Source organism: Agelaius tricolor, unplaced genomic scaffold, assembly GCF_023055355.1.
Source record: "Agelaius tricolor isolate 1412-34295 unplaced genomic scaffold, bAgeTri1.0.p SCAF_1, whole genome shotgun sequence".
Lineage (NCBI taxonomy): Eukaryota > Metazoa > Chordata > Aves > Passeriformes > Icteridae > Agelaius > Agelaius tricolor.
The window spans coordinates 36,425,265-36,442,584 of record NW_027269261.1 but is presented as its reverse complement, the minus strand read 5'-3'; the positions used below and the strand labels follow the sequence as shown (position 1 = coordinate 36,442,584).

The window sequence follows — 17,320 nt, the reverse complement described above, 5'->3', positions numbered from 1 at the left end:
TATGCAAAACTCTCTCAATCAAGACAGAGAATTGTGGTTTGGGATTTGCTTTCTGAGCCTTTATAAAACAGAGGCAGTGGTGAGATTATTTGGGAGCTCTGCTATAGTAATTCAATGGGTGGATAATATATTTTCTGCATTCATGGTTTAGGAGAATAAAACAATGGCAACACCCAAATCTCTGGAGAATCAAAATGTTTTTACCTGTAATTTATTTCAGTATTTGTGGAGCTTACTTTTACCCCCCACTCAGCTCAGTCCATTTCGGAATGCTCATTGTTGTGATATAAATACCCTATTGCTCCTACTAAAGCTATCACTGTCTATGTAGAAGGACAAAAAAATACAGCTCAGGAAACATTTTCAAGACTGCCAGACCAGATGCATTTATATTTGGATAGATATGTGTGTGTGTTGGTAAAAAACATTGAGAAATAGATCTCAAATACCTTCTGCACCTTGTACTTGTTCCTTATGACGTGAAAAAATGAAAATCTGTCTCCTTTCTTTTGTAAAATGCTTTTAATTTCTGTTTTCTATAGAGAGAGCTGACAGTCCAAGAAGGTGAGTCCACTTGGTGGTGACTGGCTTCTGAAGGAATAAAAAAGGAAACACCTATAAATCACACTAGTACAAAGGCAGCATGGAGATATAAAATGAAGAAGGCCTGCCTGAGAAACTCCAACTAAAAATCTAAGCCTAAATAATTCTCCTTCACAGGGATCAGAACAACATATATAGTCCTGGCTTAAATATAGGTCAGCTGGGTTTGTATTCAGGTATTTATGGGTTTTACAAGACAAATTAATAATACGGCTGTTTACTTGTTTTCCTCAGGACATTAAACAGAACATTTCCTAAAGTGCCATCAGACACATTTTGGGGAAGAAAAGTAATAGATGACATAGCTGAGAAAAAACACTATTTTGAAGTAACATTTTCTTAACAATGTGATCCTGCCAGAAACTGAATGCTCTATTTGATAGCGCCATCAAAAGTAGTACAGTACATTTCCTGTACTGTATGGGAGCTTCCTCTTTTTAAAATTTTTTTTAAAGCAAAGAATAGATGCTCCACTGCTGCTAAACAGAACATCCAAGCACAGCACTGGCACACTCACACTGAAGCTCCCTGGAAGTGATCAGCAGCCCAGTGCCTTACCTGTGGGAGCAGGATTTTACCTGTGGCTGCAGAAGAGTCTCCTCACCTGGCTGGCAGAGGTGCACAGTATCTACCTTGAGCTTATGGAAAGATTTACACAAGAAAAACATTTACAAAGCCCAACCAACAATGCCACACAGGTCACTGCAGATCCAGTCCATCTATAGTCACGCATATTTTATTCTGCTTTTACCTAAACATTCAACATGTAATTACTGGAGTGAAACTTGGAAGTTGTTTACAGCTTTTATGTTTCAAATTTTGTTTTGTTATCTTTTTTCTAGATGGTCATATTTGTTTCTTCCTGTATAGGAGTGGCAGAATTACAGAGGAGCATTAATCCATACATTTATGCACATCTTTTACCCAGAGGAAATTGCAGAGGAAACCATCAAATCCTGAGGAGGCACCATCATTACTGTCTGTATATGGAGAGTGCTGCGGCTGCAGCTGCAGAACAGAACAGTGTGCAGCAGCCAGTGCAACAAGGGCTTTGCTCTCATGGAGCACAAGGGCTCATGGACTGCCCAGCTGTCTCCTCTTCCACAGACACTGTGCTTGCACCAGGCAGAAAAGCTTGGCATTGTTGGCTGTGAAGCACCATGAAACACTCCTGCCTAACTCTGTGGTGCCTTACTCCTCCTCTGGCAGAGTGACCACAGCAATTCCAAGGGCTGGTAACATCCCACGCTACACTACAGCACTGTAGTGCCAACCATCAATCCTGGGCCAAAGGCAGCACCAAAAAACATGGAGTAAAATCCCGTAATGATCTAACTAGCAGCTTGCTGACTTTTGCACTTTTGAATATAATTTCTGTTGAATTTTAAAACATTTTCTACAAAATCAGCTTAACAGTTAAAAACACAGTACCTGAATGGATGATTAGAAACTGTGATCTATATTTGTACAGGTTTCTATTCACTTTGATGAAATGGTAAGAGATGAGTCTCTCACCTCATAGGATTTACTGTGATGTTACTGCCATGTAGCATAGCTACCTTGTATATTTAAAAACCTAAAAATGTGTATTTTGTATTTGTTGCCAAGTTCACAATTTACTTAGGCTGTAACACAGTTGCAATTTATTAAGGATTGAATCTCTGCATTAATTTGGTACAATACCATTCGAGCTCATGTTAGAGCAAAAAAAGGATAATTGGTATGTAGATGCAAATTAGAGTTTAATATCCCATGCAGCTGTTTACATCTGCTTAATTAAGCAGCAGTGACTTCACATTAGCATTGCTATGAAACCGTAAATACACACCAGAGATAAAGGTACAATCATGTTAACCACCTTCCTCATGTCAAATCAATGCAAGATGGGTACTTCTTGTTTCAGGCTTGTGTTTTAATGGTAAAGAAAAAAGTCCACTTTTAAAGAGGATCTTCAGGTTCAATACATTTGGTTTTGGTACAAGTACCAGGATTTTATAAAAAGACTGTGCTCCTGTAGACAGGCAGCTTAAGCAGTAAATGAAGAGCTCTAATGGAAACTCCTAACAAATCTAATTGGAAGTCAGTGGGTAATTTTGCTTTTGGAGACTTTACAGGAGTATCACAGTCCTTTTGAACAGTAATAGAATGGAAGTAAATACCCATCTGGAAAAATGCAGGGCTGTTTTAACACTGATGAAGTTCTAACACTTGGACTATGTGGCATAAGCTCTTTGTTTCATGTATTTACCAGCAGTTCTGGCACAGGGCTGATTGTTTTGCTCTGTGACTAAGGACCCCTGAAGTTCCACAGATGTGGCCAAGCTGGTATTTTGAGAGGTATGTACAATCAGAACAGGCCTTGGATTAACACAACACATCAGCAGAACACAAAAACTGCTAAAAGGACTATCAGAACTAACTGTTAACCATCAGCATAAGAACACAACCTCAGTTGGTGCCATTTTTAATGATTAGAAATAATACATTGTAAAACAAAAAGTGGAAAAGTTCCAGCGTGATACTTATAAACAAAGAACAAATAGAAAACAAAAAACTTTCGGTTTTGCCTGATTTATAGTATGTATCATACAACAGATCATTAGTCTGAGGTAATACCAGTATTAACTTTTTAGTCCTTCAAGGACTGCTCAAAAATTAATAACAATGATAGCAATGCATGTTATGTTAAAAGTGAGACTTGATTATTAAACCAAGCAAACTCCTTCCCCTTTTAGTCAGGGATCTGTGGTAGCAAGTATAAAACTGGAAATAATTCTACACAGTAGGAACTACAGAACATCAGAGTCCTGTGTGGCGTGTCAGTAAGAGCAAGCTGTGTATGTAAAAATCAGACATTTCAATACAGTAAAGACTTTGTTCCAGAATAGCCCTTAAAAAATTTAGAATACTGTTAGTTTGCATAAAATAGCCAAAAAACCCCAACTAATTCAGAAGTCCAAATTTGGCATGAGGTAAAACCACGTGCATTTATTTCATCTGCATTTTAGATTTAGTAAGCATAAAATTAAGTAGGTTGACTGTAATGAATTCAGTCATACAAGTGCAAGTCTTCAGCTAGAATGTATTTTATGGCAGTTTATTTAAAAAACGTACCAGTAAATCATAAAAGAGGGATCATGTCCATTTAACGTTTATTGAAGTATACAGGAGGTTTTATTTAGAATCAAATATGAGCATGAATATATGGCCAAACGTAAAATCTATCAAATTCAGTGAAAATTTTCTGACTTTAAATAGTAGCTGTAAGAATGACCAATATATATTCTTTGTTACAACTGCCCTCACTCTACAAGTAAAAAAAAAATAATAAACATTCAGTAAACATTCTTTCCTAAGGTAGTTTCCCTTATATATCAGTGATTTATCCATTTTTTGTATACATAACTTTTTAAACATACCAATCAGTGGTTCTCACAATTGAAAAATAAAAGCACAAAAAAGTTTACACTCTTGTACAGGTAAATAAAAGATCATTTTTAATTAAACTGTATATCCTTAAGGGCATAGTATAGTTTCAATTTCATTACCTATTACATAATTAACTTCTTACATACAAATATTGACATATTTGGCTTGTGCTTCAAAGCCGTTGTGTCTACAAAGTCCATGTCAATGCAACTCATGACTTGAAATCAGTGGGGACATCTTTACTGCTGCTGGGTTTAACCTGGTCGTGCAACATGGTCTCTTCTGAGCTTGTTGTGGCACTGCATTTTTCTGGGGAGTCATCAGTGTCTGGATCCAATCCTTCCGGACAGGGAAGTTTTAGAAGTTCTTCCCGCAGCTGGGCTGTGTGACGCTGGATATACAAGAACAAGTCAGTGTGGAAGGCCACAGTTAAAACTTTTCACAAGGTTAGACACTCTAAGGAAAGGCTTAAATGTACTATTTCAATGTCTGCATCAGCTTCTCCCCTATATTTAAGGACTGGTATTTTCATTTTAGTGACAGAATAATTATCAAGAGCTGCTGGGGACAAATTAAAGGCGGTCAACAGAACTGCAGCCAACAAGTGCCTCACTACAAATGCTACACTATTGGTCCTGCAGCTGAGTCATATCTGTATTCAGGGGTAACAGCAGAAACTGGTTTGGACTTGGTAGGTCATACAGTCAAATCAAATTTATAAAGAATTCATGATGAGACCTGTGACAGAGACAGATATGCAGAGATTTGTATACTGATCACAGTAACTTCATTTCGAAGACTGGTGACACTGAAAGAATGGAAGTCTGGCAACAGAAAAAAAAAGCCTTTCTAAACCTGGGGGTTGCACTTCAGGGGAAATAAAACCTCAAATATTAAAAACAATATAGCCCTGTTATCTGTGTGGTCACAAAATACACAAATGGTAATACTTGGCTAGGAAGGCAGAAAATATTTATAATGGTTAGAATGATTCAAATTAACACAGGATAAAACTGATGGTAGCTGACCACAGTTTATTAACTGCTTGTCTACTCTAGGAGTTTGTTTTCTGGCAAGGAATTGGTTGTAATCCAACTTTATCATTAACCCCCACCCACCCTCAGAGTGAACAGAAAAAGCTATTATCACAGAATATTCTGAGCTGTAAGGGACCCACAAGGATCCAGTCCAACTCTGAAGTGAATGGCCCATAGGGGACCAAACCCACAAGTTTGGTGTTACATCAGCACCATGCTCCAACCATCTCGGAGTCACTGCATCCTATACAAATATTCATAGAAAAAACAGGCAGGACAGGTGCTAGAGGAAAATCCAACTTGTAGTAAAAATACTGAGGAAGTGGAATGCACACACATTGCCTCTCTTGACAACCGGGAAACTTGGATTTGTTATAAACATCTCACCTTCAGAGCTGCTGCATGATGGGACATGGTCCTGCCTACCCGTTTGTCACTGCTGTACTGCTGTATGTCTGCTATCCACTCCTCACACTGAGCCATGATCTCCACTCTTTTCAAGTAGAAATGTTTGTGGATGACCTGCAAGAAAACATTCCCAATGTAACATGGATGGAGGAACCATATATTTTAACAATACCAAATTTGCAAGACCTCTGTGGGTCTAATTGAATATAAGGGAAAAAAAATCAGTATGAAGGTAATTCAGAATTGAACCAGACTGGAGATAAAACTGGAATTTCTGTCCTCAGAGATTTCCAAAATCCAACTGGAAAAAGCCCAGAGGAACCTGTTCTGAATTCAGCTGATGCTGTTTTGGGGAGTGTGTTGGTCTGGATATCTCCTTCAGTCTGCAGGAATGCACTGTTTGTGTGCAGCCTGCCATTTCAGCAGTCTCTTGTGTTACCTGGGTGCAGGGCAAAGCAGTGCCAGAAGTACACCAGCAGAAGCAAAAGGGAGAGCAGAGCGCTGCTCACGTTCTGCAGTTCAAAGCTGGATGTACTACACAGGCACGAAGTTCGCACAGGAGCAGAGCTACACAGACACGGTGCTGAGGCTTTCACTGTTTCCTTCCCTGCCCTGTTTTGCTAGAGAAGCACAGAGCAAGCAGGAGCACCACGTCCTCCCCTCACAGAAAACAGAGGAGCAGTGTCACAGACACATTTTATGAAGAATCTTTTTGTTAGGATTTTTTCTCCAGAGAAATTGAGAAGCGTCAGAGAAAAAGAAAAACAATAATTATCTGCTGTTGTGGAATGCAACAGGTGCATCTTTGATTGGTCCATGTTGGTTGTTTCTAATTAATGGCCAATCACAGTCAGCTGGCTCAGACTCTCTGAGAGTTATGAGCTTTTGTTATCATTCCATTCTTTTCCTTTCCTTTCAAGCCTTCTGATTAAATCCTTTCTTCTATTCTTTTAGTACAGTTTTAATATAATACAATATATATATATAAAATAAAATAATAAATCTGCCTTCTGAAACATGGAGTCAAGATTCTGGTCTCTTCCCTCGCCCTGTGAACACCACCACAGAGCAGAAACACTGCTGGGGTACGAGCACAGGAACATTGCGTGCTTCTGCCGAGAGCAGGATCACAGCAGCTGCCTCCAAGGGGATGCAGCCGCTTGGTCTAGGCAGAGGCAGCACGTTTGGGGACACTGGAATTCTCAGGCCATGGCAGTTGAGCTGCCCAGTTTGGATGGGAGCCAGTATTTGACTGAAGAGTAATTTTGGTATTGAAGTACGTATTTGAGTTTAAAAAATCCAACCAATCAACACTCATACAAAGTTGTGAAACTGTACTTGGTGTTGGCTTTGTCTTAAACAGTTTTCTGAAACTGTGAACACTGAAGGCAAAAATAAAACCAAAGAAATTTTATTGAGCACTGGGAGTTCTTGGCCATATTGCAACATAATGGGAAAAATACTTTTTCCCTCTGGAGGTTAGAGAAAATAGCTATCTGTCTAAATAGAAATTGCATATTGAAAGTGTTATTGACTTCAATTCTGGATATGTTCCTTAAATCCATAATGGATCTTGGAAAAACTCCCAAAGACTGGCAGTTTAGATCTCCTGAGCCTACCCATCATTTAAGATACTGAAGACAAGACTCAGGCTTTTGAAGACAACAGATCTCAGGATGTATGTTCTTAGACCTCAGTCTTCAACATGAGTTTGCATTTGTGCTACTGAATTGATCATCATTGTTAAGGTTTCTAAGATAACTGTACAAAAAACCCAGAGGTCTGAACAAAAAGGGAATCTCCCAAAGAAGTGCTCAGATAATCTGAGAGATGAATTTCCATTTGGATGGGGCTGAGGATGGACTCTAGCACTGTTCCAAAGCTGCCTTTTTCATACCAGCAGTGTGAGAGCTGCACTGCAGAATGAGCACACAATTACTGAGACTCTTAAAGAAAAGTGCAGCAATAATAGCTGGGATTCAGTTACCAAATGGTGTAAGACTGCATATCCTTCACTTCTGTACATGTGAGAAGGAATGTGGAGCATTATTGTCCACTGCTTTCTTATATATTCTTATATATTCAATTAATTTAATCTTACTGTGATTTGAGAATGCCTTTTGCCAAAGTGAAACCATTACATTAGCTAGAAGAAAAAGATCTATTAGCAGAAGTTATTGGATTATGTATCCAGATATCTTTATCATGCATGGTCTTCTACTTATTGAGTAGAACATTTAAAAGGTAATTCTAAACAACCACCAGGTTTTATTTCATTAATTCAACATCCCTACATACACTGCACATCCTTTTTTACCTGCATGTGGATAAAAATATAGTTTCTTATTCCACAAGACACATAACTTTAATGAAAAAAGGTTTTGCATTCCAAAGGATGTTTTTTACAATATCAAGGAAGGGATGGGAGATCAACATCTCAGATGCCACACCCAGCAATGTGCATATTCCTAAAATGTTTAGGCTTTTTCAACATTTTATTATGCAGACAATTGAAGGCATAGGTGATACTGCCAGATGGTTCCACACTTCAACACTGGCAACAGCTGTAGTAGTTCAGAGCAAAATAAGTTTTTCTGGAAATATTCGCTGGTAATACTGTGAGATGACTCATGTTTGACCAAACATTTTGTATCAATATTCATACAGATTCTCTTAGTGCTTCTTCAGCTCCTTTTCCCTTGAACTCTTGCTGTATATGTTGAACCCCTGATATCTAACTCATCTGCTTTGGGAAAGGAATTGGACTACAGACACTGAGAAGTCCCTAATAATGAAATTCTTCTAAGATGCTACAGGTGAGCTTTAGTCTACCTTCAGGAATGTAAGCAAATTAGGCAATTTGATTGATTACAATATTTTTTTTTAAGACAGCTTGAATGCATGAAGGTTAGCATTGCTTTTAGCAGCATCGAGACAGTTTTTTTCAAAGGCACAGGTTTCTAGTGCAGATGCTTCGTGGAATTTCTTTTAAGGTGTTTTTCCAACTTGCATTATCTTGGTATATCCAAAGTGTTTCTTAGTATTTGCTTCAAATTTATGATCCTTGGGAAAATACTGCCTGTTATTTATGCAGAGTGTGGAGCACGGAGTGCCCCTTTGTAGGGCTGACCAACAGGTGTTACAGGCCATGTAAGAGGTCCTGCTCAGTAGTAAGAGTGAGCTGATTGAACCATGTTTTATCCAACTGTGCACCAAGATCCCGTCCAGGTCAGTCCCACTTTGCCTGCATTCCTCTTTCCCAGAAAAGAATCTGTCAAGTTTGGCACATCCTTGTTCATTTCAGTCTCTTGACTGAAGGTTAAAACAGACATCTCATGCATTATCTTACCAAATATTCGCATTATTCTTAATGCTCAAAAAAGAGAAATACTGCCTTTCACAAAACCTACCTCCTTAAAACATGGTGATGGATTTCTCATTTGTTCAAGCATTGCCCATTTGACCGTGGCCTGTCGGATATTTCCATCATATTCCCTGGAGCTCTGGGTACCGCTCGGAGTACCCCGCGATCGCTCGTAACCTGGTTCGTTGAAGTATGGTTCTGCCACCAGTATTAGGGACTGGACAGACACCAACACCTGGCAAGAGAAGAAACCAAATATTAAAATTATGCTGCCGAAGTATTCTTACAAATATACAAAGCTCCTCTCACTTTACAAGCAAAACCATTTCTATGGCAAAGTACTTCCATTTGTGATACAGGCTGTGTGCAAGCAGGAACATCCACGCTTTCAAACCTAAACTGTCACTACACACAAAAACCACCAAGTCCTGTGGCTGTGTATTTAGCTCAAACACTGAGAAAATGACAAATTTTAAAACCTTTGTAACTTAAAACCCTACAACGCAAACATACAGATATAAGTAAGATAAAGTATTTAAAGGAAGAGATGTCTGATTGTGCCCCTTTGCGAAAGAAAGTGTATTTGTCAGCTTCTCAATCAACAATTTTGATTTTTTTCCCCTATGGCCGAGCTTGCTAATTCCTGTAATTCTGAACTAGATGGAAAAAAAACAAAGGAGGTAAAATGGCACATGAACCACTGAAGTTAATCCTCATCTACATCATCTCCAATTTTTTCTTTTAAATGAATGTTCGTAGCCCTTTAGTTTCAGATTTTACAAACAATACTGTGTCATATACCAATAAAACAAAACCTCAGTATTTTTTTTAAGATAAGGGAAAAAATGTTTTCAATACTATATGAACAAAGCACCAACTATTCAGTAATTCAGAAATAACAATTTTCCTGTTTTCTATTTTACTATCCAGCACATGTGTGAATAGATGTTTACATATATTCAAGGCAATTAACTATTTACTCAGCCATTCCTAATAAACCCCAAATAATTAAACAGATACATAAGGCTCTTAGGTTTCCAAATGTAGATGTACTGCATATTCATGATTTGAAGGCTTGCTAGTTTTTCCAGTATTAAAGTTTATCCCTGTCAATTTGCTTTTTTTACTAAATGAATGGCAAGGTTTTCTTATGTACTTAGGACCAAGTCCACCAGCAACAATTTTAGGGATTTCAGTTCTGTGACACAAACCTCCAGAACTGTGAAGAATTCAACCAAGATGATTGGAACACTTATATTTTCTCATTTAGTGAAAAGCTGATGATATGTTACAGACCTAGGAATGGCATTTCCAGCACTTAGGGCATACTTAGGTGCAGATACCCACATGTCAGGGCAGCTGTTTCTGGAACTGACTCTCCTCCCAGTCCAGGTACAACTTAGAGCTTTAAAACATCCCCTAATTTGTGAATTTGGATGTGGAAGACAAGAGCCCTTCTTTTTCTTGGTGGATGCAGAATGTACAGCTCACATCAGACAGATGCCATGTCAGCAGCAATCCAAACTCTGACTCTTTTGCAGGCAGTGCCCTGACATCCACAGCTGTGCTCTGTGCTCAGGTGTGGCATTCTTCTGGAGTTTCTCCTGTAGCAAAGGGAGCACAGGAGTGTCCCAGCTTCCCATCTTCTCTGTGATGGTTCCTCACTCCACAGACACAATGCCAGATCAGTAACTCCTATCAAAGCAGCAGTCCAAGAGCCAGCTGAATGACACAGGCTACCCTCAGTCCCACCAGCACCTCACAGGAACACAGCCTCACTCCTTCAGATGCCACGGCACTTTGCCCTTGTGTGCTGGCTGTGCTTTCACTACAGCACAGACTGGCAGTCTAGGGCAGCCAAGTCTTTATCCTGGATTGGACATGCAGCTGTGCAGTGGGAGATAGGAACCAGCCTCCCTTGTTGGGCTGAGAGGGAAAATTACCCAGGTTTTTCTGTTTCTCAGGCAGATGCCCCAGGTAGCTGCTGGTACTGTGTGCACCATCATCACAGTCTCCTGTACCCTGCCCTGCACTCAACTAGTTATTTAGTGTTAAACCTTAAGACATAGGTAAATGTATTAAAATGTACAGAATGTGCCTCACACATCAGGTTTCATCAAGCAAATGGCCACATAGCTACCAAAAAAGGCAGAATATTAATGTAGATGTGCTAAGTCATGGTAGAGTGACTTTAATGCCAAGGTTTTGGGTATGAAAGGTGATCTCTGTGGCCTTTACATGTCTCTGGAAGAATAGGCTTTTGTTTTTCAAAAATGTTCTATTTTGGATATTTATATCTTTTTAAAGAAGCTATGGTAGAGAAATTTCACACTGCAGCATTTTAGTTCCTGGGCCTGAATAAGCAGTCAGTACTTTCAATTATAACTGTAATGAATGAGAAACTATACACCAATCTTCCAGTTTTGCTGGGTAATAAAAATTAATTTCTGAAGTATTTTGGGTGGTCTGACAATAGTTAAATCTCTGAGCCAGAAAAAACACGTAGTGCTTAATTCTTTCCAAGCAACTTATTTAGTCCTACAGCTGTTTTCTATTTAATAGTTGTAAAGTGTTTTTCTCCCAATATGGTAGGGATGGGACTTTTTCCAACAGTTTTCTTACTATTCTCAAAATGAAACACTGAAAGAAAGTTTTAAATTATAAACTTCTATGCTGCATGTGATTTCTAACTATCAAATCTAACATTTTAATGTAAGAAAAAGGACTTTGGTGAAAATAAGACTTCCTAAATACTTGTACCTTTCTACACTGATTTTTCACTTGAAGTTCAAAATTGCAGTTCATCTCTTGATTAAGAATTTGGATCTTGGGAGACTTGCACTCATTAAAGATACCTATCCCAACATGATCCTCTCTCTAGCTGATCTTGAAGCTGAGTGGGAGATTTGCCTGGAAATTCCCTTGATTGCCCTGCCTTTCAAAGATGGGAGCTAATGGCTTTGCAGTGGTACCCGCTGGCTCCCTCAGCTCCCCTGGACTCATGGGGATTGGTTCCACGGACATGTGGGTCCAAGCAGCTCAATACTGTTCCTCTCCTGTGGGTAATTCCTCATTCTCACCAACCTCCCTAGTGAGGGCTCAGGGACAAGGCAAAGCAAGTCTTACCCCTAAGAGTGAGGCAGAGATGACCTCTGCCTTTTCCATTCCCTTGCCAATAGGTTTCCTTCCCCTCTGAGCAGCTGGAGAGCCTAAGGAAAATGTATTCTTTTGCTGCCAGCATACTTATGAAAAGCTCTTCATGTTTGTCTTCATAACCCTCAACATTTTCAGTGCCATCTGAGCTTTAGTTTCCCTAATTTCTCTCCTGAATGTTTGGTCAATATCCTTTTATTTTGCACAAGTAGCCATCCCCTCCTTCCACCTTTTCTTGCTTCTCTTTGCAGCTGAGCTTAGGCAAGAGCTCTTGTTTACCCATGCTGGCCTCTGCCTCGCTCGCCTAACTTCCACACACTGGAATAGACCATTCTTGAACTGATAAATCAGGAGACTGATAAACCTGCTCTCCAAGGCCAAATTCTGAACAAGCTGAAATCTGTTCTGCTGAAGGCAGTAATTCTATTATGCTGAAGCTGTGCAGTCTTCTAGGATTTGGAACAGAAATTGTACCTTGTGCTACATAATAATTACTCCAAACTCGGAATAAATTCAGTAACTGCCATAGGAAAGAAGCCATTGCAAGCTTTACTTTTACTTAATGTCTTTGCTTGTGAGTCAGTGCATGTCTGGGAAATAAAGCTGAAAAGGACTGCATGGCCTAATAAATTCTGCTCTAATGTAACACTAATTGTTATTGAACACAGCATAGCTGCACTTGCATTCCCTTCATCTTTTTTCCTCTACTCAGCTCACCTGCATACTTAGGAGGACGAAGGCTACAGTCTGCACTGTGTACTTCACTTTCTCATCTCTCAGTGTGGAGCCTCTTTTGTCTTCACCATAAAAACTTTGTGATAAATCCATGAGATGGTGTCATCTCCCAGTAAATTTTTTTTTTAATTTTTGAAAATAAAATAAACTATTGGAAATCATCTGGGCAGAGCTGGTGCAGGAATAAGCTGCACACATGAACAGCTGCTCTTCAAGACCAGACCAACAGAAATACTCATTAGAAAGAGCATTTTGAAGAACCTGTCTCCTCAGCAGTGTTCCTTTCCAAGTGCTCCAAGGACATTTTCTGGACTTCTGTCTTATTTATGCTTATTTGAAGAAGATTAGTCTGGTTTAAATGGTCTAGAAAAGGAATCCTTATGACCAAGAGACAACTTACTACTCCTAAATGACATTTAGAAGAGAAAGAAGAAATTGCTCACCTGCAAAAAACTTGATGTTTGGGGATTCCATTTCTCTTCTGGCCTCCCATGCCATGTATTAAGTATGCTTAAGCACACCTGAAAAAGTGACATTATTAATACCACAGACAAATATTATGACAAAATTGTTCTGCATGGACAGAATGTTGGCATTACATTAATTTTTTTTTACAAACTTTTTTACAACAGCATTCTAAAAGACAAATTTGTTTCCTATCACAGAATCAATGAGGTTGGAAAAGACGTCAGGGATCATTGAGTCCAATCTGTGATGGAACAATACCATGACAACCAGACCAGGGCACTGAGTGCCAGGTCCAGTCTTGGCTTTAAACACCTCCAGGGTTGGTCAGTGACTCCACCACCTTTCCTGGGCAGCCCAATCCCATGGCTAAACATCCTTTCTGTGGACAAATTCCTTCTAATGTCCAACCTAAGACTCTCCTAGTACAGCTTAAGACCATGAGACTGTTTTGAAAGGAAAACATAAAAATAATGTGGATAACAAGAACAGCATGCTAATAAATAAACAAGACAAGGCAGATTACTTTTCCTCACAGGAAACCTATGGATTCTAGTGGCTCCAAAAAAAATGAATTATGAATATTGTCCAATTCTCTACCTTCTGCTTTAAATACTGTTATAAAACCTGTAATTGTGTGTTTTGAAGACAGGCATTCTGCTTAAGCATGTAAAAGGTAGTTTCTGTCACACAGACTATCAAGAAATTTGAATTATTCCTTAACTTTTGTGACTGATCTGAATGTCAGGGAAGTTTATGGTGTCCTTGAATCTTATTGTGAAAAGGAAAAATCCAAGACAGGGAAAACAAAGAGACAAAATGAACAGAAGAAACTTAGAGGCAAGTATTTTCCAATACTTAAAACTAGACAAAGAAAAATGGAGATAAAGTCTCACTAGGAATTATATTCTGTGTCCACATTAATAGAAAACAAATGGAGAAGAAGTGACAAGGCACTCAAGCAAACCTTCAGCTACAGCTGATATGAAGCATACTCTGTCCATGGAAAGGGTATTTCAGCTAGCCAAAACAGATTTCTGCTGATATGAAGCATACTCTGTCCATGGAAAGGGTATTTCAGCTAGCCAAAACAGATTTCTGACTGGTTCATTTAGCAGAAAATGTTGGAAAAGAACATTTTTCTCAGTCAAAAGTACTTGCTTTTTTTGGTCCAATCCAACTCAAAAAGGCTGGATCTCCAAAAATCTGCAAGACTATTTAGAAAGGAGGTAATTCCACTTGAAACTGGCAAATCCCTCTTTCATATCATTCTGAAGACCAGTATTAACCAAAGAGCTTCCTCCTGTACACTGGGAGTGGCTGACATCTAACACAGGATCCCAGCTGACTTACCTTGCCATCATTGTAGAGGTTTGGGTTAAATCTCACACTGTGGCCTCCAGTTGTTTCCAGATTGACAAGTGGAGGGGAATTTGGATAGTCTTGTGGGAAATACACATCAAATTCAAAGCAACCATTTGCGTATGGGGTGTCTGCAGGACCAGTAATGAGAACCTAGCAGCGTTAAAAAGAGAGAAAGAAAAAAAAAAAGAATTAAAAATCCCCACCCTTGTATCTATCACACAGTTGAGATTTTGTAAGTTATATGACACATTTTATTTCCACCTGCTGTGTAGCAGGAATTATTATTAGACCTCATAATCACACACAGGCTGTTCACTCTGATACTGTGGGTAAGCAAAGCCCTCTGTGAACACTCATTTCTCCAGATTCCAAATGGAAAGCAAGACAGAAGGAGCTGAAAACTCTTTCCTCTTGGATGCTATTAACAGAATGTTTTTTCCAAAATACAGGTCCAGAGGCACTCAGTGTACTTCTCCATACCTACTGCCTGCAACTTCAATGGTCACATGCCAAGATAGGTTTGGCCCATAATGGAGCAACAGCACTAAACTTTTCCCTTTGGAATAGCTGAAAAAGAATGAATCCTGTTCTGTGAAGACTCCTTGGCCAACAGAGCACTCCTGGGGCAGATGGGCTCTCCCTGTCCCTGCCAAGGTGCTGAGAAATCAGACTCAGACTCAAATACTACCACTTACATTAATGCCTGGACAGCAATTAAAGTGGATGTGAAATATTTCTGGTTTTCCCTAAGACTTCAGGCACCTTCCTGAGCACTTCTCTGCCAAGCTGAAGAGAGAACTAAACCCAGCTTTGCTTCCTTACCTTCATTATGTCGAGCCTCTCCTCATCGCAGCGCACGAAGACGCTGGACGAGGAGGAGAGCGGCAGGGAGGTCGACAGAGTCACGGCTTCCTGGGCCAGACGTCGGGCCCTGGCCGCGCTGTTGGCGTCGCTGGCGTTCTTCACCTGAGACATGTAGTGGTAGTTTACTTTAAACACCAATTTGCCATCGTCGTCTTCGGAAACCATTTCAAATGTATCTGGAAGAGAAGAAAATTTTAATGTGTCAGGAAAGGAGGGAAGTTTGTAATGGATTAGTCTTGGATAAAGATTATGAGCATTAAAATAAAAAAAAGGAAAATTTAATTTGCCTCACAGTAAGTCAGAAAACACTTTTTTTTTGCACTAACAGTGATCACAGAAACCAAAGCATTAACAGTGCTGGGCTGAAACAATTTCTGCAGCTAATTTACAAACTCTCATATGCAACTTGTCAAATAGACACCACTCCCAATCTGGAAAGCTACCAGCTATTCCCAACCAGGAATATGATGATACTTACAAATACATAACAATGCTAATAATGGAACCCTTGTGAAGCCAAGTGCCAGTGGTATTCACTCGTGTGCTGGTGGCAATGTTACTGAGGAACCGTGAAAAACTACACTAGAGCTGGTTTTCTTTAATCACTTGCTACACAAAATCTGCAGCACAGCTGCCAGAGGGAAAAGCTCTCTCTTCCTACAAACCTTCATAACTCGTATTCTTGGCATACGCTCCACAAACATTTGTGAGGAAAACCTCTTGCAAATACAACAGCAAAGAAATGTGACTGCAAATGCTGTCACCACAACTCAAAAAATACTCACTGAGAATGTTTTTGCAATAGTTTTATAGCTCCTTTTTGGATAAGATACTATTAGTTCTTTATGAATTTTTTTGGTAACACGTTCCTTTTATGACTAAAGTAAGGACCAATTCCCATCACATTTTCCAAATGCAATACATTGCACTTCTTGAAAAGACACAATTAACTTTATTGCAGTTTCATCTAAAAACACATTTTGATTTGAATTATTTTCTATTTTAAAAATAACATATATGAGCTTTATATATAGATAAATAAATAAATAAATAAATATAAAAAGCTCATATATGAGCTTTAAAAAAATCAAACATTTCAATGTAATTTGAGAACTGAAAGACTCACAAAAAATCATTACTGTAATGAAAATATGAACATCACATGACTGAATTCATCTGGTTCCTTGAATTACCTTAATGCATGCTTAAAACATTCCTTATTAGTTCAAAGAGTGCATGAGTTGGTAAGCTGAAAACACACATGTATAATTTTCCTCATGTGAAAATTATCAGTGGTCACATATGCAAGACAGTTGTTAACTTTTAAAATAATAAAGGATTCTGTTCAACAGAACACACATTTTCTTCATTGTCTGCTTTCTAAAACACATACATTCACACTTCTCAACCTACCAAACTGGAGTTTTTTCATGACAGCCACATACTTCTCTTCAAGGGATCGTAAAACAGACAAAGGCTTGGGCTTCACAGCAGCCTTTTTGGAGTATTCAGCCATCTTCTTTTCTGTTGTGTAAAATGTGATTATTTGTAATTAGCTATGTAATTCCAAGAAAAGCACAGCAAGTGTTGACATTTTATGGTTACACTCTTTCATAGAGACATCTCAAAACTGGGCATCACTTAGGGCATACAAATCTCTTTCTCACTACTGTATATCATTATCTGAGCAGCCTGGAGTAAATAAAGATCATAATCTCAGCTTAGAAATAAGTCATGACTGCTGCTGCTTCTTTGAATATTCTTTTGTTGTTTCTTTTAATTTATCTTTTTTTAATTTCAAAAAGGAAGTATGACACATGCTTGTGTGGATGGCTATTCCCACAGGCATTCCTGGACTCTCCAAAATCAGGAGCTGATTATACATACCTATATAAAA

General features: G+C 38.9%; 1 protein-coding gene across 5 annotated transcripts in view; it reads right to left on the bottom strand.

Annotated features, from left to right (window-relative positions):
• Positions 1–3,051: 3,051 nt before the first annotated feature.
• BIRC6 (baculoviral IAP repeat containing 6) overlaps positions 3,052–17,320 on the bottom strand; it is a 176,950-nt gene continuing 162,681 nt past the window's right edge. For all 5 annotated transcript variants that reach the window (XM_071429879.1, XM_071429861.1, XM_071429886.1 and 2 more), the window contains exons 68-74: positions 16,837–16,947; positions 15,382–15,599; positions 14,548–14,709; positions 13,173–13,250; positions 8,888–9,076; positions 5,457–5,591; positions 3,052–4,423 (exon numbers count right to left, since the gene is read on the bottom strand). In XM_071429879.1, the coding sequence (XP_071285980.1) occupies positions 4,244–4,423; positions 5,457–5,591; positions 8,888–9,076; positions 13,173–13,250; positions 14,548–14,709; positions 15,382–15,599; positions 16,837–16,947 (1,073 nt within the window). In that variant the 3' untranslated portion in view covers positions 3,052–4,243. The remainder of the gene's footprint in view (positions 4,424–5,456; positions 5,592–8,887; positions 9,077–13,172; positions 13,251–14,547; positions 14,710–15,381; positions 15,600–16,836; positions 16,948–17,320) is intronic.